Raw genomic sequence first — 28,000 nt, forward strand, 5'->3', positions numbered from 1 at the left:
GCTTAGTGCCCTTAATATTACTAAAGCAATAAAAGTGTACCCGTATGCATTAATCAAACTCAATGGAATTCTGTTCCCTCTACTATCCAAAGATACCCACTTGCAATCAACAGAAACATAGTACCTAGATCAAGGGAAGTAAAAGTACCTCTCTATTCCATTTTGATCAGACCTCCCTTGGAACATTGCGTCCAGTTCTGGACATCAAATTTTATAAGGATATTGACAAGCTGGAACACATCCAGAGGAAGCAAACAGAATGGCAAAATGTCTGGAACCCCCAAGCCCTGTGAGGAACAAGTGGGGGGACTGTAACCGATAGGATAGCCATCTTCAAAGATGGAACTAGGAACTAAATGAATGTCTTCAAATTATGAGGAAAAAAAGATTTCACCTGGCCGTTAAGAAGGACATCACGACAGCAACAGCTGTTCTACAGCAGAAATGGCCTGTCTCAGAAGGTGGTGGGCCTTCCTTCATGGGAGATTTTTAAACAAAGGTTAGATGGTCACCTTTACTTTAGTGGATTTCCTGCTCTAGCAAGCAGTTGAACTCAACGAACCAGAGAATTTCTTCTAGCTCTACAGTTCTGTTATTGTTAAAGCAGAAGCAATGTTGGAAAAGGTTTCAAGAAAAGGGAAGGTTGGTGAGCTTTACTGAAGTTCAACATTCAGACTGACAGACAAAATGCAAAAAATATATAAACACACTCGGATCTATCTAAAGTGACATGTTCATTATTATGAAAGAAAGCGGGAACTAATATGCTGCTATGATTGACTGTTGGGATGGGAGTGAACAAAGGATTGCTGGGTAGCTCAGGGGTTTAGGTGTGTGGCTGTACAGCTAGACGTTGGGAGTTCGGTTCCCTACTATGTCTCCTTGACAGGGGCTGGACGCAGTGATCCACAGGGTCTCTTCCAGCTAGGCATTTCTAAGATGATGATGATGAAGAAGAAGAAGAAGAAGAAGAAGAAGAAGAAGAAGAAGAAGAAGAAGAAGAAGAAGAAGAAGAAGAAGAAGAAGAAGAAGAAGAAGAAGAAGAAGAAGAATGTTCGACATTTTTATTGATTGATTATTTACTTGGCTTTGTGAGAATGTTAATGGTTGTTACCATCATTTTAAAGGGAAATGATACTTAGTAATTTTATTGAGTATGCCATACTGCATAGACAATGTGGCCTGGACCAATTTACTTCTCGTGCATTTCACAGAAGAAATAGCTATCTTGGTGTATGTATGTGAGAGAACAGCCTTCAAGTGGTTGCAACACACTGAGAATCCTTGCATTGTCGTAGAGCAAAGTGTCCATGTAAGTCATTAAGCTCATTCCTGCTTTCCTATCATTATGTGAGTCCTTTTGCACATGGACTTTAGATTAGCTTCATTCTTACATAGGACTGAGTGCACATGTAACTGGTCTACTCTTTGGCTGTCAAGCGCAGCACCACCCTAATGGTTACAAGTTAACTGCACCAAAATCATTTCTCACAGCTTGAATCTTTGTTAGGTGTAGACGCTATGGACTAGACCCCAAATTTACTGCAAACATGGGGAGATTTCACTGAATAACTGTCAAGATAAATTCTCATGTTCTTTATCTGAAAGAATTGACCATTCATTATCAGAAAAACAAGGTATTGCTAAAAAAAACCTAGAGAATGAAATCACTAGACATTATACCCACTCCATAAATAATAAAGAAAGGACTGTAGCAGCGAAGTAGTCAGAAGCATTTGAAATACTATGTGTGCCCAATTTACTTCTATACTGCCACATACCTGAAACCTGTTTTCTCAACAAGTAAGAATCTACACTTAGGGCAGCCTATCTAGATTTATACGTATATATATTTCATTAAGGTAAAGGTTCCCCTTGACACTTAGTCCAGTTGTGTCTGATCTTAAGGCACGGTGCTCATCCCCGTTTCCAAGTCATAGACCCAGCGTTTGTCCAAAGATAGTTTCTGTGGTCACATGGCCAGCGCAACTAGATATATTTCATTAGCATTGTTTAATCTTTAAAGAAATTTATCTGGCAAATTCAGCTCATAACTCTGTTTTCATCACTGATTTAATTCTAAGCAATGTTTGGAATCTCTGTCTGTATAAAACTCTCAGGTATGTTGGCTGGCAGTAATCCAGGAGTCTGTGAATAATACTTATATCTATCAGAATGTTTTTTGTTTTCTATCGCTCTGCCAAGAATTTCCTCCAAACTGATTTTAAAACTGGATTCAATGGAGCTCAATTCCATGTCTCTCTAGTCATGGCAGTCTTAGACACTGGTGCAGAAAATTAAGGAAACCTACTCAAATCATATTCATCATGCATGTCCCATACAAGGATGTCCATAAAGTGATAACTAAACTCCCAGTTCACACATAGTGAGCATATCCATTCAATTGGTATGTGACCAACAGCAAGAGGCAAGAAAGGAAGGCAGAGCAACAGATGTACTCTCTGAAAGATCATTCCAAGAAGTTGATTGGTTGGCAATTTTGTGGCTTTCCAGAATGAGATAACACTATAGACATATTTACTTTAAATACCCATTATTTTGTTCCTTCCTATGAATTTCTGCTTTCAGGGGTCAGATGTCTTAAAGAGGTCTTTGCAGATCTAGAGTTGGAAAAAAGCTACCCTTTCTGGACAATAACTCCCAGAACCTCACAGTTATAATTGCTCCGGCACATACAGTCTATTCTGGGAGTTGTGATTTCCCCCCTGTCTTTGCCAATATATTCTTAATGGATCAGATATCACTTTGTATCTTGGTGTATATTCCTCTTGCATACTTTAGAAGTCCATCCAAAACCCTTAGAAACACACATTGTAAGCATTAACAGACATGCAAATGTGTAAGTAACAGCATAAGGTGAGAATAACTGAATGTTTTAAAAGAGCCAAATTTTATTGGCAGAAAGAATTTTATAAAGTTGACTGTGTGGCTATTATGGCTTTTCCATCAAAATTATTCCCATTCATTTGAATGGGAGTTGCAAAGGTGAAACTCCCAGAAAATTTGGCACCCAGTTTTGCAAAAGCAGCATCAAAATATTCTTTTAAAGTATGCACATCAGAGGTTTAAAAGATACAATGGAACACCAGCCACTCAGAAACTGGCAGTAGATGACATGAATGCTCTTGTTTTAAAATGCCTGGTTGTCATCACTGGCTAATGGTCTTAATACCAGTCTGCCTTTCGTGTAGAAAAAAAAAAGCTATTGTTGGACTGCCATAGTGTGCATTTCATCAGCTTCCCCAGAGCAAAATGTGTCTTTGCTGAAAAGAGGCTGTAATGTCTACCCTGCTAATCTTTAGAGTTAACCAATATGATCCCTAATATGGCACAGGCAAAAGCCAGAGCTTTAGAACATCTGAACAAACAAGAAGAGCTTTGCCTGGGTGAGGGAGAATATGGGAAGCATAACAATGAGTAGTGTGACTGAAGGACCTTTTCCTATTTAAACTCTCTCTCTCTCTCTCCCTCTTGGGTTGAAAGCAGAATAAAACAGAACTTCTCTAGAATGTAAAATGCAAGACCCAATTTATCTTAGATAAGGCTGGAGCTTGAACTACAAAGAAGCAGCTCTTCTAGATTCTGTGTAAATTCCTCCTGGCAATGTACCACTATGTTTTTTTGAAGTTGCAGATTAGTCAAGAATGTCAGGAGATGAAAGTCATACAAGTCCTATCACCTTCGACACTGACCTATGGGATGAGTTTGCCAGCTGCTGTTGGAAGATACAACCCTGAGATACCAAATTAAGTAGACTTGAAGGAAAGCAGATTGACTTCTATGGCACCACAATTGCAGGCAAAATGGATGGAGCAGTCTCCATCCCACATAGGCAGGCATTATGGTCTAAACCACTGGTTCTTAACCTTGGGTTACTCAGGAGTTTTGGACTGCAACTTCCAGAAGCCTTCACCACCAACTGTGCTGGCTGGGTTTTCTGGGAGTTGCAGTTCAAAAACATCCAAGTAACAAAGGTTAAGAACCACTGGTCTAAACCAAGCACAATAGGACTACACTCTCCATATACAGTGGTGCCTCGCATAGCGATTGCTCAGTATAGCGATAAAATCGCTTTGCGATAGAGTTTTTGCCATCGCAAGAGTGATCGCTTTGCAATGGTCTCTATGGGATTTTTTCGCTTTGCGAAGATCGCAGGGAAGCAATCATCGCAAAGCCCCCATTTTCAGCCAACTGATCAGCGGTTCCAAAATGGCCGCTGGGTAAACAAAATGGTCGCCCGCTGTTTTGCCTCGCTTTAGAGGCACCGAAAATGGCTGCCGCAATGGAGGATTTTCGTATAAGGTTAGTTTTTAAGCTCATAGGAACGCATTAAACATGTTTTAATGCGTTTCTATGGGCTTTTTAAAATCCCTTAGCGATGAAATCGCTTAGCAGCAATTTTTGCTGCACCGATTAACATCGCTAAGCGAGGCACCACTGTATATTTCTTCTGCAGACCCTTCCTTAATTACTCTAATATGTGTACAACAGTGAAACACAGGACTTTAAGAACCAGTCAGTAAGTCATGTGGCCTTAAAAGCTGATATACTAAGTGGTCCATAAAGCGGTACCATATAGCAAAGGTGGATATGTTTGTATTCTCAAATGCTTTCACAGCTGGTATCCAATGGTTGTTGTAGGTTTTTCAGGCTGTTTGGCCTGAACACAGAGAGAGTTCTGACTCCTGTCCTCTGAAGATGCCAGCCACAGAGACTGGCGAAACGTGAGGAAGAAAAACCTCCAGAATACGAGAATAAAAAATATGGGAAACTGCTTTTTATGAAGTCATACCACTGAGCCTATCTAGCTCTGTATTGCCTATAACACAATGGTTTTGGTCTCTGGCTACATAGCCAGAGGTTAGGAGTTTAATTCTCAACTGTGCCTCCTTGCCAGAGGGTGGACTTGGTAATCCATAGGATCTTTTCCAACTCTGCAATTTTAAGATGATGATAATGATAGTGGTGGTGGTGGTGGTGATGATGATGACGACGACAACAACAACAACAACAACAACAACAACAACAACAAAGACAACAACATGGCAACAGCTCCCAAAAATGCCCAGACATGAAATTTTTTCTCAGTGTATCTATTTGCAAATGGACTGAACCTGGGACCTTATGGGTAAAAAGTCTGTGATCCACAATTAAGCCCATTGCTGCAGTGGACTATATCAACAAATCCTACTTCATAATATTGATGGCAGAGTGCTAGGACTGTAAAGTTGCCTACCCTAGAAATATCTCCCTTAGATTTCAAGCCTATACAGTTTTAAAGGTAATAAGTGTTTAAATAATAGTATGTGCCAAAGTATAAGCCATTTTATTTTTCTGGCAGTACATTATAGTGGCTACATAATATTTTCTGATTGCTCTAAGGCTGCCATTCTCAACTTTCTTTTTTGGGCCATGGCCATAATCAAAATATAAAAGAAATATAGGCCGAATCAGAACTCTGTAAGTTGCATAACAAACCTTCTAAGGTGGTAAGTGAAGAGTTGTTTCCTGTCTGTGGTCCCATTCAAATGTGCTAGGGGCTCTCCAGGGGGCCATATGGCCCGTTGGGAATGGTTGCTTGAAAGCACAGAATTCAGAAGGAAGGAAGGAAGGAAGGAAGGAAGGAAGGAAGGAAGGAAGGAAGGAAGGAAGGAAGGAAGGGAGGGAGGGAGGGAGGGAGGGAGGGAGGGAGGGAGGGAGAGAAAGAAAGAAAGAAAGAAAGAAAGAAAGAAAGAAAGAAAGAAAGAAAGAAAGAAAGAAAGAAAGAAAGAAAGAAAGAAAGAAAGAAAGAAAGAAAGAAAGAAAGAAAGAAAGAAAGAAAGAGTTCCATAGTGTATGTCAGACCTGGCATGATGACAGAGGATGACAGAGAAAATAAACAAGATACTGGAGAACAAATGGGCATGTAGTGGCAGGGAAAGTAGGAACTAGGGATCTAAATGATCCAAAGGGTGCAATGCAAATATGACAGCATTCATCCAACAAGTAACAGCACCTGCATATATATATTTGTAAGCCTTTGATAAGCCATGACAGTCACTAACAGCAAAGCACACAGCCTCTAGCCCTAAACAATTTGTGTAAATTCTCTCTCTCTCTGAACGAGTTATCCATGTGCTGCCAAAGGCCCATGCTGGGTGTAAAGTCCACAGTCAGGCTTTTCACTGCTTTGAAGGAACATTTCTTCCTTCTCACTTTATCCAAATACCTAGAGGCAAGGCACCAAGTGTGGATTCCTGCCTGCCTTCCCCCTTGCCTCAGCATGTCCCAGCCCTCCAGTGCTCAGGTAAGTATGTCAGGCTTCCCCTTGCTCCTGTAAAGAGTGAGTCAACAACAGCAAACCTCCCTGCCAGACTGCAAGTTTCAACTTGGAAGAGCTACATGCATTTCATCTGTGCTCAAAGGTAACTGCAGCAGCACTTTCAGTTCTGTATTTTAAAAGAGAGCTTCTCTATGCCATTCTTTTCATGGAACACAATCTGAGATGCACCAAGTCAGACAAAAAGGCATCAGCATTTAATTAGAAACATAAAAACCTCAACAATTTATCAAAAGAATAACTTAATTTAACCCTGATTAAAAGTGTACACAGAGTGTATCTGAACTACAGTTGCAACAACATGATAGCACTTTGTCATGCCTACATACTATAGAATCCAGGGAACTAGAGAGGGGCATGAACCACCTGGCTTCCCTGCCCTGACTCCTCCAGGTACTGCCTCTTAATGGGAGCCTGCCAGAAGAGGTGGGGCCTTGAAGCGCCAAACACCTGTTCAACTGACAAATGAACTGGCACAATCCGCCAAGCCAGCCATGTATGCCCATCTCTATTGGAAACAGTAATTTGCTGAGGAATTAAAAGTTCTCTACTACAGTGGTCCCCAACCTTGGGCCTCCATATGTTCTTGAACTACAACTCCCAGAAACCTTCACCACCACATCTGCTGGCCAGGATTTCTGGGAGTTGTAGTCCAAGAACACCTGGAGGCCCAAGGTTGGGGACCACTGCTCTACTAGACAGCTTTACCAGTGCAGGTGAAACGAGTATAGTACAGTTCTATAGTGAGGAATTCTAATTACTGGCACCACAGCAGTCAAAGTGATATCAAAGGACACAGTCTTAGAGTAAACCCACTGATATTAGTTGAACATCCATGAGTCAAAACTTCAGTCCCAATAATTGCAACGAGTCGTCACTGAAAAAGCTTTCCGCATACATTTGCACCACTTTGTGTCTTTCCTCCCACTCCCCTACAAGACACGAGATCCCATATTTTATCAGGACTTGTCTGCTAACTAGTCTCAGGTGTTTCAGCAACTTTACCACTATGACCAGTGTTTGCTTGGAGCTCTCTACAAACTGTGCCTCCATCCCATGATTTTGCAAGAAGCCACTGATGTACATAGGTAAAGGTAAAGGTTCCCCTTGACAATTTTTGTCCAGTCGTGTTCGACTCTAGGGGGCGGTGCTCATCCCCGTTTCCAAGCCATAGAGCCAGCATTTTGTCCAAAGACAATCTTCCGTGGTCACATGGCCAGTGTGACTTAGACACGGAACGCTGTTACCTTCCCACCCGTGGTGGTCCCTATTGATCTACTCGCATTTGCATGCTTTCGAACCGCTAGGTTGGCGGAAGCTGGGACAAGCGACGGGCGCTCACTCCGTCGTGTGGATTCAATCTTACGACTGCTTGGTCTTCTGACCCTGCAGCACAGGCTTCTGCGGTTTAGCCCGCAGCGCCACCACGCCCACCACTGATGTACACAGCACTCTTTTTTAAAAAAACAACTGTTGCTTACTGTTTATCTTGTGGTACATTCGCTTTAAAATGCCAAGGAAGTGCAATAACAGTAAACCTCCAACCTACCTCCAAGGACATGTGGCAAAAATCAAAATGAAACAAAACAAAAGGATTTTGGGAGGGGGGAAAAAAGGGAACTTGGAAGGAAGAAAATCACTGCCCCACGGAGCAATAGTTAAACAGCAGTACTGCAGTCAAGATTCTGCTCATGAACTGAATTCGATCCCAAAGGATTCAAGGAGCTGGCTCAAGGTTGACTCAGCTTTCCATCTTTCCAAGGTTGGTAAAATGAGTACCCAGCTTGTGTGGGGTAAAGCATTCCTTGCACAGCTATGTTGTAAACAGCCCAAAGAATGCTCTAGCACTATGGGGTGTTATATAAGTTGAAACAATAACAACAAATAAAACCTGCTACAAAATAAGACAAGAGGAATATCATTTGAATAAGGGGAAAAATTCTGATAAGATCAGTGAAAACCTGATTCTTAAATCAGAAAAAAAATGCCTGTCTCAAAACACTTGCAGTAGAACTGCCGTTCTTTTTTTTTTTTTTACATCATGTGAGCCACAGTTTGCACTAATCATTACTTCAGAACTACTGAGCTTCTAAATGTACAGACAAGTAACAGTTCCTTGTCTGGTTCCATTTTCATCCTGCTCTGGGTGTTACAATCTGTGGCCTCTGGAAATAGAGGAAAAGTTGCTACAATTAATCATAAATTCAGACAACAAACCAAACCCATTTTTGCAAACCCATTTCAAACTATGAGTTCTGATCTCAGTTTCCCAGTTGACTGGAAAGATTAGCTTGACCACTAAAAGTCAGACTAAGCAATACAGTAAACCTGTTATCAGAGATGGACCTTCCTTGAGTGTCCAACAATATCTATTCATCACAACATGTGTTTTTACTCAGCTCAACACCTTGCATTTCAGTTAAGTTTTCTTTACTCATTGGTCACTGGAAGACAAACACAGGCTTCCTTTGGAAGTTTAATAACCAGCCTAATTTCTCATATGAAATCATATTACTGGATGGAAAATTGCCTACTGCCAAATAATTTGCAATTCCCCCCAAAATCTTGTTTGACTTGCAGAAGATACAGTAAATTGTACTTAATATTTTTCCCAACATGGTTAGTGTTGGTCAGAATTGAATCGCTATCTCCTTGCTGTACAGTCCTGAATTAACTAGCATGGTCCTGCTACCCTCACCATGGATTCATTTCCATATATGTGTGCAAATGCAGAGGCATAATGACTTTGCTAACGATATTGCTGTATTACTTTTTCCCAAAGGTACAGCACATGTTTCTACTTGAGTGGAAGTGCATACATATTCAACTTATTGTACACTGTGACTCCACAGTGATTAGTATATTTCATTATGACAAATGAGGATTTTGTTTCTCGCTACGTTGCACATAAACATCCCCCAAAGTTCAGCTCTCATTGTGAAAGTACAACATTCTGCCATGCATTCAAACTGCAGGTTAAAAGATACACATTCTTCATGCATTGCTATAGCAATTACAATGTGGAATTCCTCCATTAAAGAAAAGAACTATAGCTCACTAGTGAAGCATACGTTTCACAAATGACCACCGGTACCTATGAACAATACAGAATTAGAAGAATTTGTGTGGGTGCAACAGTTATGACAGGGACATGATTCTGATGGCTGTGTGACAAAACCTATAAGTCTATTCAGCCCACATTCTTGCATCTTTAGCTAATCATGTTCACACTTTCTAAAATGATAAATATAATTATCTGGGAGCTGGAGCACCCATCTGGCAGAGATTTTACAAAATCTTGGGAGAATATTTATTCTGATATCCACTCTGCTTTATTACACTCACAAGGGATGTGACACTGTTGTTCCTTAAAAGGTTAGTGGAATATTATGTGAAGCTCTACGTATCCTTGAAATATCTATTTGGAATGCTACCAAAGTTATCCTTAGGTATTCCTGGAAACAAATGAAACACTTTTATTATCAGAGAGACCTTGCAGAGGCTTTAGGAAAAGAGATCTGCTCCAATGTGCTGGGAGACACATAATTCCTTACACACACCGTTCAGATGTTCTTTCTGTTCAGCTGTACAATCTACCCTGCACTAACCTTAAACAAACCTACAGATCCACTAGAAAGGCACGATGTGCAGCTGACTGCTCTATATAGTCATAAAGCTCAGACTTCCTTTGAATAGCCTCTCATACGTTCAGATCAAAGGCAATGACCAAGCCATGGGATTTGGTCATTGGGATAATGGTGTATGTTCACATGCTCTCACCGTTCTTCTTGTGTGCTTCTTCTTCGTGTGTTACTAGCATCCTCTTCTTATAAGAACTATGATGAATTTTAGTTTGTCATAATATCTATCAGGGGATAATTATCACTAGTCTCCAAAATCAGCTACCATCTGCCTCCAAAACCAAGTAAGAAATCCACTTTCAAATGTGTTCAGTCCTTAGGACATGCTTACTAGGAAAACTAGTAGAATAGCAGGAAAGTTAGTGGGATGGTTACCATAAAGTTGGCAACACTATCAGGATTTGCCTGGGATCATGTTCCCAACCACAGTTCAGAACCCTCTGGACTACAATGCCCAGATTCTCTTAGCCCACATGCTTTCTGGGGGATTCTGGGACTTGTAGCCCCCAAAAGTAATCTTTCCAATGTCCTCACATCTGACCAGACTGTAGCTGTAGTCCACCGGCTGCTTAATCTGAACTACTACATTACAATGTTGTATCAAGTAAACTCTTGGCAAGCATGGATTGCTAAGGGGTTTAGTCAAAAAGCCTGCATTCAGCGCATATTATATTGCATGAGCATGTCAGTATCCAATATAGAAGTTATCTCCTATACCAAATTCTTTATAGCTTTCTCTTCTGTAAGGCACTAATTATAATAAATGTAATAGAGCGTTGTTCCGCTCACATACAAATTATGACTATTACCTATGTCAGGGCACAATTCTTGGAAGCAGAAAATTTTGGGAAGAGGATTCTTCCTATGGTCATGCTTTGATTATCACAATCACAGAATACAACCCTGGATTACTCAGCATGCCTGCCTGCCTGCTTGCCTACCTACCTACTTACTTATTTGTAAATGTTGCCCAATTTAAAAGTATGGATATTTATGACATATATTCTGACCTTTTGCTAGATCTTCTTTTGTACACATTGTGGGGCATGAATTGCATGGAGGTAAATTCTGCATTGATTGAATTTCTCCACAGTCACAAAAAAAATTGTCCTGTATCTAGGATTGATTGCTCTTTAATCTCCTTACTTCTGTCTATTAAGTACCAGTAACTTCCAGATGGTCTAGCTACAGTCTTGAGCATACCTCCTAAACCTGTTAGATTCCCAACTGCAATGTACTCCTGACAAATATGGATATATGGTCAGATACTGACCATATATCCATATTTGATCATATTTAACCTGGACTAAAATTTCTCAGAAGTTCAAGTGAAGGAAAGAAAAAGAAAAAGAACCAAATAACGTGACATCAGCGGTGAGCAACCTCTTTGTCCCAAGAGGCAGAAGATTTGGTATGCTGGACAATTTCTGGGACAGCCATGGGTGCAAACACGATTGGTGTCCTCTGTAACCCATAACTATGCTCCCATTTCCCCCATTGTCCTTCTCCCTCTGAATTCCTCAGTTTCTCCATGTTCCTATGCACACAAATCAAACATACTCACATACTGGCATAAAGGGTATGGTATACAGGGAGAGGTTAACCACCTTCCTCGTGTCACTATACCACCCGCAGCCAGCTACATGACTGTTTGGCTAATTGTTGATAAAGCCATGGAGATGATTCTTCATGCACCCTTTTCCTTAGCTTACATTTGGTCACAATGACGGGCGGGGGAACTGTGCCATCTCTACATAAACTCCCCAGGGCTGCATGATGCCCACAGAACAAAGGTTGCCCACATGGCGTCTACCAACATGGGAAATAAAACATGGTTACTGGTTGTTTTGCTGATGTATACAGGCAATGAAAACACCACCTAAACAGCAAAAACTAAAAAAGCCCAAATAGTAATATAGATCTTTTAAAAACATATCAACCTATCCTACTTGAGGCTGAAATGGAGACATTCTATCCAAACAAAAACCATCTTGAAAATGAAAAGATCCCAAGGACAGCTGCTGAACAGCAGGTACATAAAATGTGAAATGAGCTGGCAAAAATAAATAGGGAACAATTGCTGTGCTTTTTCATAGCACCAGAACTCCAATTATCTGATACATTAGGATCAAGGCAGACTTGAAATTGAACCACTTTTCCCACCATTATGTTGTTGAATTGGAAACAGAGATGGAATGGGCAATAACATATCTGAGCTCAGAAAGAGGGGAAGAGAGAGCCTGGCATATAATACAGAGGTCGACACTAGCTGCCGAGACAACGAGAGCAGAGAGTGTTACTGGTTATAGCATTTCTGAAAACTTTAAAATGATGTAATGGCTGAAAGTGGTAATTTGGGGTGCAGGTTTTTTTCCCCTGTGCATACTGCAATAGAAATGGATAGATTTCAGAATGGAAACTGAAAACATTATATGTGCCATAATTAAAGGAATAATTAAAGTCCAGGACCTTTGTGCATGGCAGGAGAGGAAGCTGAACATGTTCCATATGCATTGTCTCCAACCCATTTTTGGTATCACCTGGCAGGACAAAGTTCCAAATAGAGTAGTCCTAGAATGAGCTGGGATTTTTAGTATGTATACATGACTGAAAAAGTGACGTCTACATTGGCTTGGGCATGTTGTGAGAATGGCTGATGGTCGGATTCCAAAAGATCTCCTGTATGGAGAATTAGTGCAGGGAAAGCACCCCAGAGGGAGACCACAGCTGTGATACAAGGAAATCTGCAAGTGAGATCTGAAGGCCTTAGGAATAGACCTCAACAGATGAGAAACTTTGACCTCTGGGTGTTCAGCCTGGAGGCAGGTGGTGCAGCATGGCCTCTCCCAATTTGAAGATGCACTCGTCCAGCAGGCTGAGGCAAAGAGAGAGTCCCGAAACCAGCAAAATCAGGGAGCTGGACAAGGGACAGATTGTATTTATCTTCCGTGTGAAAGGGATTGTCACTCTCAAATTGGCCTTCTCAGCCACACTAGATGGTGTTCCAAGACCTCTATTCAGAGCATGTTACCATAGTCTCTTGAGACTGAAGGATGCCTATATGAAAGGAATGTATACATCCACAAGGCAGGATTACTATCAGTTGTGCTCATATGTGTAGTCTGCAAAAATGCTACAGGTCTACAGGCTAACACAAAGGAAGCTGCCACTTTCGGACACCTCAAACAGACAGATAGACACCACTCACATTCTTATGAACCAGATGTTTTATGTTTATCATAACAAAAATGGAAATGTTGAATGCTAAAATATCTAATATACCATTTTTTTCAATATGAAGTTCCTAGACCAGTTCTGTCTTCAGCCTAAAGCTGTCTGTTACAACAACTACTAAGAATTTTCTGCTTTTATTTCAACACTGAGTTTTTCACACTTACAGCAAATTCTTAGATTGTGATGGATTTGCTATGTTCACAAACCCAAACCAACAGCTGAGAGTATTTAGGATATATAACCTTCAAATGTAACCCTCCATGTTTTGCTATTAGCACAGAACTGATGAAAGATTTAAGCTTTTGAAGGTTGTTACGGGGAAATTAATAGCTGCTATTTCCAATATAGTATTGTGTCACTCCTTGGCAAGAGCTTTGCTGGGAAAACTCCAACATTCATGATGCCATAACAAATTTCAATATAGCATGCTATACAGACATGTTAGTGTAAGTGTATCACCCCATTTTAACACCAACCATTGCTATTAATATCTGAAACCACTACTCTATGACTTGCTGTTCAGCTATCAGCTTCCTCTCCTCTTGTTCCGTCAGAGAAAATTTAAAAGCACATGGAAAAGATGGAAGTGTAAGAAAGCAAAATTAAGAAAGTTTTGACTTTTGCGCCAAGATTCCAAAATTGATTACAATTCCAAACTCTGTAACTAGGTTACAATGTACTGTCCCAAAGATTGTTACATTTATTTATTATCCCAAAACCTAGGGATTTAAAAAAAAAAAAAACCCTTCAAAACATTGGCTGCTATTTCTCTTTAGTGCACTCTATTTGTTTTGTATTTGTTTTTCTCTCATCAGTAGTACCGCAATCAATTTCAGTTAGGAGAAAATAAGATACATTCTTGGTAATTTCTCTCTGATCTACCAGAACACACCCAGGGCCTATCTAAGTAACCAAATTACTTTCAGGTAAAGTCTCAACCTAGGATAGTTTTGTTGTTCATATTTCGCCTTGAAGACCTATGTGAAGTGTACTTCACATAGTGAGTGAAGTACACTCACTACTCACCAAATCTTCAGTGATTTTTTGGGCCTACTCTAGTGCAACTACACTAAACAACAGGATTTCAGCCAGTATGTGATTACATCAAGTTAGAATACTGATCACAATTGAAAGAAAAACAGACAAACTTCCCATAGATTACTTCCAGAGAACAAGGTAGATACATGCAAGAACAAAATATAAACCTGCTCCAGATCATCTATTTCAAATCTGACTATTTCTATTTCATATTTCTTTTTGAGGTAATTTTACCGAGTCAAGACTGGCTCCTAGAAGCTTTATATTTGACTGAAAGTCAGTTTGTGACCCATGTACACTCATTATAGAGCAATTGTTCACTTGTTGATTATATGGTAAAGATAAAACAAAATATCTTCTTTATGTTCATATTTATAAAATATTTATAATGCTGTCTATAGCCTTTGCCATTTTTATTTGTGCCTTATTCTGAGCTGCCTTGAGTCCCACAAAAAGACAGAATGTAAATTTAATAAATAACTATTCTTCCACTTGGGGGATTTAGAAGATAGTAACTGAAATCCTGCAGCAAGTCATACCTAGAGTAGGCCCACTAAATCAATGGGGATTTAGTGAGTCAAGTCCTCTATCAGTTCCAGCATCGGCAATGGACTGGAGAATAATGCGTTCCACTGCAAGGTATGTGGATTTGCGTTTTTTGGACTACAGCTCTCGGAATTCCTGGGAACTGTGATCCAAAACTACAAATCTGCTCACTTCTAATGTCAGTCCTTCCCTATGTTGGTCTCATTCCCTGTGCTAGACTCTGTTCTAGCTTTTATACCCTGGACTATTTTGAGGACTCAGGAAAAAGTTTACCACGATTCCACTTGATACGAGCAAATACTCAGCACTACACCCAATGCTTCTGTGTAGTCTCTGAAAAGCATTAATTCTAACATACTGCAACCACAGCCTACACATTTTTAAAGGAGAGTTAATAACAAATACTATATGCAAGGAACACTTATGCAGAAGGAAAAGAAGAAGAAACAAGAGGCCCCACGATGGCAGCTTACCACTCAGAAACCACTCATCATGGTGGAAAAACTTGGCTTTACTGTTTACTTTTATGATTCTCTATGAAAGTAGCAGACATAGCAATAAATGACATAACTCTCATTACCATTCCATTGATTCATGCAAGTCACTAATACTTGCTGCCAGGAAAAATAAACTGTGCAGAATATTCCTGAATGCAAGGCATTGAAAAAGCTCAGATGAGGAAGATGAGGCAAGGGGCTCCTGGTAAATATTTGCTCAGGCTAAACAAAATAGATTAACATTTCCAGTAGTAGAAACCAGAAACGGTATGGTGGTCCTATTATTACAGGCTTTTAGACAGCTTAATTTGAAAAGTTTTATCACTTATCTCGTTTAAGTGATCCACTGAAGCCCTATACACCAAAGGGGGGAGTATTCTTGCAGAGAATGGAATATATTCCCTCTGCTTCCTTCTTTGCTAGATACTATGGACACACCTACTCCCCAGTGAGTGAGCATAATTTAGTTGCACTCTTTCAGCAGCTGCTCCGTACAGGATGGAGTCATGTGGAACGCCATTTACTATAATTCCTGGCAGCCGTTGGAGCTGCACCTTCAATAAACATTGTTTAAACAAGTGTTCAAACAGAAATGGTTTAGTCTCCAGGTTAGTTCACTTCAGCTGAACCAAGAGCTGATAAAAAAAAACACTACCTACAGTTCTGCAACACCCTCCACTTCCTTGGTTCTTAAAGCAGCAGCCCTCCCAGGGAAGGAACTGACATGGTTAAAAATAAGTTTGAATTTTGCCAAGACCCTGTCCTTTAAAAAACAATCACATACACCAACAGTGGGCTGGGCTATTCCCAAACTTCCACCACCCAGTACACAAGAAATACTGGCAAGAGTGGGGAACCACCACAGTTTGCAGTATACCAAAATCAGTCTGCACAAGACAAACCCAGCCAGCTTCTCCACAACTGAAGATTCCACAGGACTAAGTGGAGTGGGGGGGGGGAGAGAAAAGTGAGTGAGATGTGAGAACAAAATAGAATGTCTGGAAGAGAATGACAAAGGTAGATAGGCTGATAGATAAGAGTAGAAAGAGGCACTGTTTAGAAAAGTCACTTCCTGGTTCACACTGCGGTTATCTGTAAATGTCCCCAGGGACTGAAGGGAGAGTCACCAACAGAAATAAAGGAAGAAATCCAAGATGTTGAAGTAGCTGAGATTTGGCACCAATGTGTCCACCCCACCCATACCAAAGCCACCTGTGAAACTATCAACAAAGAAAAGAACTCCTACTCCTTCTGACATAGTTCCTACTTGACATGAGGAACTCTTTTAAAAACAAAGCTGTTAATGCAAACTGCAAAGCAAGCACAGTTAACTGTTCCCATTCTGCAGAGGAGAGGCATCTGTGGCTTAGAAAAGTTGTACCTGGTGTATGATCACCATGAATTGTTCTGTGTGATTTTTGACAATGCCCTAATGTTGTCTAGTTGAATTAGACCCTTAGTGTAGATTTGGGGGTTGTACTGAAGGTAAACAACCTTTTGTTGTTTTATCTCTAGATTGTGGGTTGGGCTGAAAGAATACAACAAGCCTGCAGTGGAGCACATGGTTATATCCCCATTACAGGTCTGAGGGCTGTAGTGAAAAAAACAACAGCCCTTCAATAAAGCCCAGACCAGAGTGGGTGACACAACGTGGCCCTCAGGCATCCTTCCAGGCCCAACAAGATTGCCAGCTGCACGCTGAGGCCTTAACTCTCCACCAGCTTTCATGCATCTTTAAAATGTTTTGAAACAAAAAAACATTTTAGACACGAAAGAAACCTCAAGTTAGAGTACAACTCTTGTCTTAAATGCTTTTTCTTTTTGCAACTGACTTCATTGCATCATCACGGCAACATGTGAACACACAAGATAAACTGACATTTTGTTGTACTTCCCCCTCAGTTTTCATTCAGGCTTCATTCTAATTTGCAGGGGTGGTTGGGGTGGTGGAAACAAATAATAGAAAAATCAATTTAAACTGTTATTTAGAAATAAACTGGGAATATACTCACCAACAACATCAAGGTGGTATGTGTGATTGATGGATCCATGTACATTCTCCACAATACAGGTATAATTTCCTTTGTCTGAGGGGACGACACTTTCCATTATGAGGCTCCAGTGCTGATTTCGTACCTAGCAGAATTTCAGAAAAGTATTTAGAACAGCCAGTATTCATTTTCATTCTTTGCTCACAAAAATGCACTAATACATTAATTTTAAAATTTAGCTCCCATCAGTGGGTAAGAAACAGCTAAAGTAGTCACGGATCCAGAGGTTCACCTCACAGAGCGATTCATATCACTATAACAACAAGGCAGATGTAGCGCTACTATGTTTTATTGACAAATTTGTAACAAAACCCCAAATAAAACAGATTAATATTATCCAGTACCTGTTGTTTTCGGGAAAACACAGTATTCTTTCAATAATCAATAGTAACACTGAGTTCGATTTATTGAGCTTCTCTATAGTACATTCAATATGCAACATACCTTAAAAATATACCATCTGACATCTCCTCACACTTGCCAGTGCATTATTATTTAGTTTGTCATGCTAATGAAGGACAAAAGCCAAAGGTTCTTTCACATATTTTAGAAAGCAATGAAAGACAAAGACTGGCATATGATTTGTGGGGGGATGTATGAGATGTTCTACATCTGGAAGCCATGCACTTCTAGCAGGGTGAATTTATGTTGTCCCCCTCCAAAGCTACAGTACCAAAGCCAGGATTATGGTGTAACCTTATTCTTGTTTACTTAAAGCTAAGTCCCACTGAGCTCAGTGTAGACGTAGGCAAATTTCACATGCTTCCCTTTTTGATATGAACTTGAGAGAACAAGTTTAGAATGTTTAGACCTTAAATGAATCTGTGGATATTCAGTTGTATTTGAGTCACTGAATCAGGGTTATTACCACCTTTTTTTTCCCTAAGAGGTTTCTTACCTTTCACAGTCACATGGAAAGCAGGTAAAACATGAAACTTGGAACAGCCATACCTGCTGAATTTGGCAGGTAGAGATGAAGTATATTCAGTTTGTTTTATTGCAAGCACTTACAAAACTAGCAACATTCTTCAAAATTACATTTTTAAAAAGTAGATATGGGAGAAAGCAAACTGACAGATTCATCCATCTCCAGTCTAGAGAAACTTACTATAAATTAAGGAATTAAATCTTATTGGTACATCTCCATTTGTTAATAGATGAAGACATAAGAGTCCTAAGAGATATTGGGCAAGTTCAATCAATTATATCTCTTGCTTAATTTAAGCTGGGTTAATATATTGTTTTGTACCAAACCCATTCACCATTGTTTCCCAGGTCATACAAAACAGCAGTCTATAGTTAATGAAAGACATGGTGGTTTCTTTGCTTGTTTGCTTTGCTTGCTCACCCACTCATTTGCTCAAAAAGAAGAACGAATGGACAATGTGAACAAGCCACAAGGCTCAGTCATATTCTTACTTATTAAAATTATATTCTTATTTATTAACATATCCAAGCATAACCATTGGTTTCCCTTAAGCTTCTCCATAAACATGCTTGAACAGAGATTTGAATCCAGTTCAAAATATAATGTTTTAACAACAGCAGTATGTTCTGGGCCATATTATTCATAAGGTTGACTAGGCTGAAGCATAGAGGCCCCACAGGGACTATAGGCCCATCAATTGGCCAGGGTCAGGCTATAGGTTATAGTGAAGTGAAAGATTGAAATGCTAGAGGGGGACAAAAATACCTGGAAGCCTAGGAGCCCAGCCACAGGTTAATACAGTCCTGGGTATGCTGCATCTCAGCTATTTCACATTTTGCACACCTAGTTCATCATCTTTGTTACTTTACGACAAGAAAAAAAACCTTTCTGGATTATGTTTTTTGTACGTTACATTGTTTTGATTATTAGCCAAGATAAACCTAGTCTCTTTACCATATCTAGTCTGAAAGTGAGCAAAGCAGCCTGATGTCTGAGAAAGAAGTAACTAAGTTTGAGAGATAACATTATCCATTACACGGGAAGTAACATAGACATGTAGCTTAACCAGTCTAAACGGGGGGGGGGGGAACCCTGCTACCCTGACAATTTTCATCCAACAGTCTAAGTGAGATTGATATTGTTTCACTGTTTTAGCCCACAACTTAAGCTGACTTGCATCGTCCTAAATAATCACTTTAGTTGCACAAAGTGTTTATGACACCACGTCAAGAAATTACATTTAGAACTGTTCAAGTTATTCATCTTGTTGACAAGACAAAAAGGCCTAATAGGATCTGTCTTCTTCACTGACAGGAATGTTGGCTGCTGGGAAGTGATGGAATCAGGACGTTAACCAGCTAATCAATCCTCAAATCTAGCAAACTCATCAGTTCACGTAGGCTGTGCAGATCTTCATTCAGTCATAGAAAAAGAGAGGGAAAACTTCACTTTTGCCTTTATTCTGGGAGCTACACTTTTGAAAGTAAAGGTAAAATGCATAGCAACAACAAGCAAACTTTTAGTGAGACCCAAAACAGTCTACAATAATCAACTGAAAGGCGAACATCAGTGTTTGAACTAGGAGGTGCTATTTAGAGAAAGAGGGAAAAAACAACCCTGGATTTCAAAGCAGGCCTGCCTTTTTTAATTGGATAAATAAATTATGTCTTAACATATTCAAAAAGAAGAAATGTGCTGTTTTCAAATCTGAACATTAAACCAGATTCTAAATGCCCAAATGTGATCATGCACACCCAAAATTAGCAGGTCCTGCCAGGTTCACTGGAATTATGTCCTCTTCCACTGTGCTGCTTCCTCCCTTGATTGCTATTCTTCTACACTGTTTTCCAAAACTCCTGAGGCCAAACACACACTCAAGAATGAAATATGTAAGGCCTCAACCAGGACTGAACAGTCTGACCAATTCTTAGCATGCACAGAATGCCAACATTACATCAGGTATAGAACTTACGTATCCAAACCTCTTTACATACAGAGGAGACAAGATTAAGACAAACTACTGTTAGTCCTCTATTTTTTACTGTCCACATCTATCTTTCCTCCCTTCTTTTTTAATTTATTATTCAAAATACTGGTATACTAGTCAATTGGCAATGTCCCTGAAGTGATTTATAATTATTAGACATATTTTTGTTTTACATAGCACCTCACCCCAGTGCTATATTCATAGGATGCATCCCCGATGTGACATTTCCATTGAGATTTGGTAACATCCCAAAATATTCCAACTGTAATCTGAAAAGCTACCTTTTAGGACAAAACAGTTTACCTCATGAGAGGGGAATATGTGGGTTTCAGAATGTTTTGAACATTCCCAGAACATTTAAGTCCAAAACACCAAGAGGTTCAAAAGTTCCTCATTTAAATGTTCATAGAGTGGCAGACGTAGACACAGCCAAAGAGGACAGAGGTTACACTTTCAGCATTCCTTAGTGTACAGTTGCAACTACCATGCAAAACCAATATTTAAAAGATCCACCTACTAACCTTTGAAACATATAAACAATGTAACCTCTGGCTTTATGGTGCCTTGTGTTAGACTTGGCATCTTGTCTTAGCCAATCCAGTTTAACAGAATTTTAGAGGTATCTCAGTTTGCTGAGATACAGTACAAATAAATCCAGAAAACTATGTCTTAGAGCAAAAACAAAGGACTAGGGAAGGAACAAAAGGGGATGGGGGGAAACCCACAATTTTTAAAGTTTTAGACAAGGTGATCGAGGTACCTGGATGGACTAAAGAAAGATGGCAATGGGAGTTAAACTAACCTATTTACAAAGCTAACCTTTACATAATTCCACTGTGAGACATTTGTCCCATGTCTACCAGACAAAGGTTGTTTAAATTAAAAGGAAGGTGGGATGTGGGTTTACGGGGAGTATGCTGACTCCTTATGCAGATTTTGATAAAATATGAACACAACTCATATCAGGGCAAAAAAATTGACAATATTATTTTAAAATCAGATTGTTTTACGATCTCAGCTAATGGGATTTTTCTTTTACTTTGCAGGCCACATCTACACTGCCAGATGTTATGACACGTTCCAAATTTGTGATACTCTTGCTTCACCTCTAGGATTTAATATATTTTTTACCTGCTTTTATTTCTCTGCAGGACATCCCATCACATATGAGTCAGAAAAATGTAAAGGAAGCTTCAATCCTTATTTAAATTGTTTAACTTCTTATATTAGATTTCCTGAAGAGATCAAACATAACATATTTCTTTTTAATTCTTATGTAAAGAGCGAACCCAAGCTAAGATGCAAAAAGTGCAAGAATCTCGCCTATTACCCACCATAAACAATTATAAATGTGGAACCTTTTAAAGTATTGATTGTACATCAAAAATTAGAATTCTTATTTTGAATAGGATTTCTAAGGTTTGGTACATATCCTCTCAGTGATTACTTCAATCATCATTGAAGATGTTCATATACGGATTCAAGCTTTTGCCTGTGCAAACATTGAAGTGCTCAGATGAAAAGACAGAGACTACATCCTCTTCATGTTCACATGATGTACTTTGTTATGCCACCAAGCACAAGTGGATGTAAACTTGTCCCAGTCTCCAGTATGCATGTTACTTGGTCATTCCTAGCTAAAGTTTGTAAATCATCTTCCATGCCTTATTTCTAATTCTGATTTTATATTGACCTTGGGAAATGGAATGTGCAGCATAACTACATTACATTTACCATGTAAATAATGTACAGATGAAGTCCAGATGTTGGACTTCAGCTCCCAAAATTCCCTACCATTGGTCATGCTGGCTAAGGCTGATAAAAGCTGCAATCCTAAAACATGTGAAGGGTCACTCTTTACCTCTCTGCCATGGATACAATGCTATGTCTTAGGGCCATAAAGTTGTGAATGGAGTTTTCAAGCTGCATTTCATGGCCACAGAAGATCAGCATTGAGATGTGCCAGATTCCAACAATGGGTGAAGGAATTAGTCTAGAGTTGAGCAGAGGCAAATGTTAGGCAGCACACAAATACCATGTTTCCCTGAAAATAAGACAGGAGCTTATATTATTTTTTGCTCCAAAAATGCATTAGGGCTTATTTTTCAGGGGATGTTTTATTCTTTTCATGTACAACAATCTACATTTATTAAAATACAGTCATATCATCTTTTTCTGGTTGGTGCACAATGGTGGAGGGTGGGATTTTACCTAACTGGGGTTTATTTTTGAAGTAGGGCTTATATTACGAGCATCCTGAAAAATCATATTAGGCCTTATTTTCAGGTTAGGTCTTATTTTCGGGAAAGCAGGGTAACTGACTGGTTCCCTGTGTATTTTTATGAGTGAAGCAGGGAAAGAAGCATGTTTTATATACACTTCAGAGTTGTGTAGCCTCCTAATAGTTTTCTATATGTGTAGGTGTGATTAGGATGAAAGGCTGTCCTAGGGAAGCCAGCACCTTTTAACTTGTGTTGCTGACTCAACATCTAAAAAGTGTTATTTTTAAAAAAGAAAAAGGAAGAAGAAAGGAAGTGTCCATTAAAAACAATCACAGCTATCTTTGGTTGACCTGTGCTGGGATCCTCCTTTCTATAGCATATTGAAACAAAAATGTAACATCAGACTAGAGCCATACAGTGATACGTATTCATTGGCCGTTTAATACTACTGGGTTTGGCTGAAATCCCCGTAACTTTTCCACATTCTGTATAAAGTAGGAAGATGGCTGCTAATCTTCTCTATGTGATAACAGAGTAGTCACTGTATTTTGAATGGTGGGGTTTTTTTTTAAGGAACTTACTAAAATAGACAAAGCACAGGTCCATCAACACTTCTCTAGGAGATGATCTCAGCTATACTACAGCAGGGCACACCATAGTACTATTTATAGCCCAGTTCTATGCATGTCTCCTTGGAGAATTAGTGCAGGGAAATCGCCCCAGAAGGAGACCACGGCTGCGATACAAGGATATCTGCGAGATCTGAAGGCCTTAGGAATAGACCTCAACAGATGGGAAACCCTGACATCTGAGCGTTCAGCCTGGAGGCAGGCATTGCATCACGGCCTCTCCCAATTTGAAGAGACCCTTATCCAGCAGGCCGAGGTAAAGAGGAAGTCACAAAAGCAGCAAAAGCAGGGAGCTGGACAGGGGTCATATTGGATTTGTCTTCAGTGTGGAAGAGATTATCTCTCTCGAATTGGCCTCCTCAGCCACACTAGACGCTGTTCCAAGTCCTCCATACAGAGCACGTTACCATAGTCTTTCGAGACTGAAGGATGCCTAACTAACTAATGCATGTCTCCTTAAGTTTCACCAAGTAGAATTCTATGGCAGATGTGGTCAACATGTGCCTCACCAAATGTTGGTCCTCTGCAACTCCAGTTGGCCTGCAAAACTGGCTATGCTGGCCAGCTCTGCTGGGAGTTACCATCCATAGAGCCACAAGTTGCTTGCCTCAGCCTTACAAAATGGCAGGCCTGAGTCTATAATTCTATAACCATTTGCCTCCCGAAGCCATCAGGTCTTACTGTTGACACATGCAAATGTGCTGTCACTTGCATGGTTTGCAGAAACGCTCGATTTAGAAAGCAGCCATCATTTCAATCCTGGCCCTTACCTGGTTTCTGTCCCCAAAATAAACATGGCAAAAACTGAAATAAAGAATAAAGAAGGAAGTGTGATTCTTTACAGTTTTGGCTGCCAACAGATATTTCTTTTCCACAAACCTGAGATGAATGGGTACGTGGCTCCTATAGCTATCCATTGTACAGATAGAAAAATATCATTTATTTATTCAAGCTAAACTTTAGTGTGTAGAAAGGGCTGTGGTAATGTGGCTTATCAAAACACAGCTGTGGAAACAAATACTCTTTCCTATAGTTATAACAGTAAAAACTGATACGACTGAATTTACTTTCAGGGAGGTGAGAAATTAAAGAGTCTTGTTCACTCTTAGTAGCATGCATTATCTTACTAAGGTCCATATGGGGGGTGAGATGACAGAAATTCTTCAAAAGACCCATAGCCACACATGAAAGAACGGGGTGAGCTGAAGCACACACAAGTTAGCTTGAGAAAGAAGGAACGTAATGGCTCTTTGTTTGATATATGACCTCTGCACATATCTTGGAAAACCTAAGAGTTTCCAAATGTTGAAAAAACAAACAGTCGCTCTCTGCAGAAGAATCAACTTCTGGGTTATACTTCCCTATAGAACAGCTATCGTTTTTACTGCCAAGGTATAAAAACTAAAATGGCAATGCTGATCACATGAAAGGTCAAACTTGCACATCCACAACAGAAAACATTTGAAATTATATCACTCTTTCTGTTCAAGAAAGAGGGAGGAAGCTAAAATTATCCAACAAGCCTGAATGAATTTTGGAGTTGCCTTATTCTAGCTGGTTATCAGAACAGGAGGACAAGCAAGCCAGAAAGCATAAATGAAAAACATGATGTACTTGAGGTCAATATCATTATTCCACTGTAACTCTAGATGTCTTGTATCCTTCAGTAGGCATCTGGATTCTGAATATGTCTGTTGGAGATATTACACCTATAAAACCAGGAAAGTACAGTACAACCTGATTTACAAAACCTACCCATTTGGCTCAGCATATGACATTTTTATTCCTTCCATACTTACTCATTCAGAAGGTAAGTCTTATAACTGATCAGCCAATATAATGGCATTTTTCTGACATCAGAAATTTGATCTAAGTGAAAACAGTAATAACTTCACCGTGACTCTCCAAAATGATTTTTTAAATAAAAATACAGCCACTTATGATTCCATTTTATAAACATTGCCCTGTTGGTTATTCTTATGTTCTTCTTTATCATTCCACACAGAACAGAATTAATAGTAACAGACCTGAAGTTCTTGTGTTTGATGTACCAATATAGTGACAGTTCATATGTTTTTAACATGGGTTAAATCTAGTGGTCTTAATCCAATTGGTACTCACTGAATCAGTGGGATTTAGATAAATAAAGTGGTGCCTCGCTTAACGAGCGCTTCGTTTAACGACGAATTCACTTAGCGATGACTTCTTCGGAGCGATCTTGCACTCCGTTTAAGATGTTCCCTATGGGCGATTTTCGCATAGCGATGTTTGGGACCATGCTTCGCATAGCGATGACAGTTTGGGTCCCCGTTTCGCTTAACGATGGTTTTGACAGCCTCATATTGGCTGTTTTTTAAATGTTTAACAATGTTTAAAAATGTTTAGAATGCTTGAAATCATAAGTGCACTTAATAAACCCTTTGTTAAACTAATTTGACTTTGTTCTGACTCTTTTTAAATTTGTTGTTGAATTTTTTTTCCCCCATTGAGATGCATTGAATAGGTTTCAATGCATTTCAATTGGGGAACCGCGTTTCACTTAGCGATGTTTCCTATGGCGATTTCACTTAAGGACGGCAATTTGTTCCTATTGGAACGGATTATCCGGTTTTCAATGCATTTCAATGGGAAACCGCGTTTTGCTTAGCGATGTTTTCCCATAGCGACAATTTTTTTTGAACCAATTAAAATCGTTAAGCGAGGCACCACTGTATTGACTTGCCAACTGTTCAGAATGTCCACTGTACATGAGATTGACAGGAGATTAACAGGTGAATTCCAACCATTATTAGTCCCCAAATTTTGCTGTATTTGTAAATAGAAATGGGGACAAAGTGCCAAAATTGTTTTGCTTCGTGGGCCACAAATTGCCCCCCCGACCCAAGGAACAATGAATAATCAATTGGGTCTTTTTTTTCCCTTTCCCTCAAAAGGAGGAAAAGAAGGGATCAAAGCGATCCTGCAGTGGCTGGGGGATCCCTTTGATTCCTTCCCTCCTCTTTTATGTCATGCAGGCATAGGAAGAGGAGGAAAGGGGAACCACGCCATCCCCCAGCCTGTAGAGTGGGATTCCCTATGGGCAGGCTTTAGCAAGCTGCCTGAAGGAAAAATCCCTCTCTGCTTATGCCCTTGAGGAAAAGTTGATCCGCTGGTGCATAAGCAGATAGGGAACAAAGGGACAAATATAAAGGGGTTATATTTGTTGCTTCCTATTCGTTGGGGCCTCTGGACCCCAATAATATGAAGCAACAAATATCTGACAAATGAGGGATATTTAATGAATATCCTGATTCATTTTTATATTCATCCCCATGTGTATTTGTAAATTTAAAAGTGTAATGTACCAATCAGATGGTACATAGGCAGTTTAAATGTTTGAATGGAATGAACAAATGAATGAATCAATGTTACTAAAGAGACACATGCAGTGTAAAATCATTGTGTATGTCTCTCTGTGTATTCATGCATATTTAAGGGTCATAACGCGGCCAGTCGAGCCCATGAGAACACGCAAGCCCATGCAAACGTAGGATCTGTTTCTCATTTGTGGCAGGCCATTCAGTATTGTCCCTCAAGAGTATGCTTCTGTTAAGGGGATATCCAGTGAGGTCAAAAAACCCTTTAGGGGTGTAGGGGGGCTGGAAGATAAGATCCTCATCTCAAGCATGATATTTGGTTCCTTTGAGATTGCCTTGTAGCATGCGGGTGTGTAAACATCATCTACATCTACTGATCACTGCTTTTTGGAGAAACTCAACATTCTCTCTTCCATGCCCCTGGCAATTTTATTTAAAATTTTATTTTCATAATCTACATAATGCTGAAAAATTCTCAAAGCAAAGTCTGGATGATCTACTTGTCTATTTCACCTTTGGAGCAGTCCTGCAAAGATCGCCCTCCCGAAATATTTGAATGGATTTGCTACCGAGGGGGAACCAGCAAATTCTGAAGAAACCCCTTGTCAGTTTCACACCTGCAGTCAACACAGTTAAGACTCTAAGGTAAAGTTTGGAGTGTTGTTTTAAAATTTGTTTGGCTCTTTGCTGGCTGTTTGTACTGCACCATCACAAGAGTGCTTTAGCATGTTTTAAACTGCCAGACTTTACTTTCCCATCTGTACCCATATCTCACTTTTTTTCCTTTCCTTTGGTTCCCCCATTTTTCTCTCTCTAAATTTCTGGCACTGGAACGTAAGACCACTTTTAAAAGAAGCCCCTACATCACGGCAGTCTATGCCCACCACACACCATTGCAAATCATTTTCTCCCTGAGTTTCTTTAGTTCATTTATTGTCACACATAAATACAATAGGAGGGCCTACTCTGAGTCACAGGATGACTTCACAGTGTAAAGTAAAGAGGCAAAAGTCAGGATTACAGCTCATGAGACAGAATCCAGCTAAGCAAATGGAGAGTTATAATACCATGTGGCTGCCGAGCTTCCCTTGATCTCCAGTTTGCTATCGCACAAGGCAGAGATTGTGTCACTGAAAGCAACAAGCTTCCAAATGCACCACAGGTAGTAAAGCCCCCATGCAGGGACACAAAGAAAGAACACCACATAAATAAAGGACTGTTGTACAAACAGAGTAGAAACAAAAATGATTAAACCCATAGAATCCCCACACTGGTATAGTTAGTTTTTTTTTTAAATGCCTTTTCCAAGATCTGAAAAGATTTCAGTACTATTCTGAAAGGCAAGCTACAACCACAGCCTGCTCAGATCAGAAATATCAAACTGAAGGAATGATATTCTTCGTCGATTTCTTTTGTCACTGAAAGACTCAAGAACTCTTCATCAGAAAGAAGGCAAAAGTAGCTCAACTATCCTGACAGTACAAATGTTTACACAGGGAAATTTTTCACAGTGATGTACTAGCTCATTTCA

General features: G+C 39.7%; 1 protein-coding gene across 12 annotated transcripts in view; it reads right to left on the reverse strand.

Annotated features, from left to right (window-relative positions):
- Positions 1–28,000, reverse strand: part of FGFR2 (fibroblast growth factor receptor 2) — a 171,967-nt gene that overhangs the window by 56,527 nt on the left and 87,440 nt on the right. For all 12 annotated transcript variants that reach the window (XM_078391162.1, XM_078391159.1, XM_078391165.1 and 9 more), the window contains one exon: positions 17,309–17,432. In XM_078391162.1, coding sequence (XP_078247288.1) covers positions 17,309–17,432 — 124 coding nt within the window. The remainder of the gene's footprint in view (positions 1–17,308; positions 17,433–28,000) is intronic.

Source organism: Pogona vitticeps, chromosome 3, assembly GCF_051106095.1.
Source record: "Pogona vitticeps strain Pit_001003342236 chromosome 3, PviZW2.1, whole genome shotgun sequence".
Classification (NCBI taxonomy): Eukaryota; Metazoa; Chordata; class Lepidosauria; order Squamata; family Agamidae; genus Pogona; species Pogona vitticeps.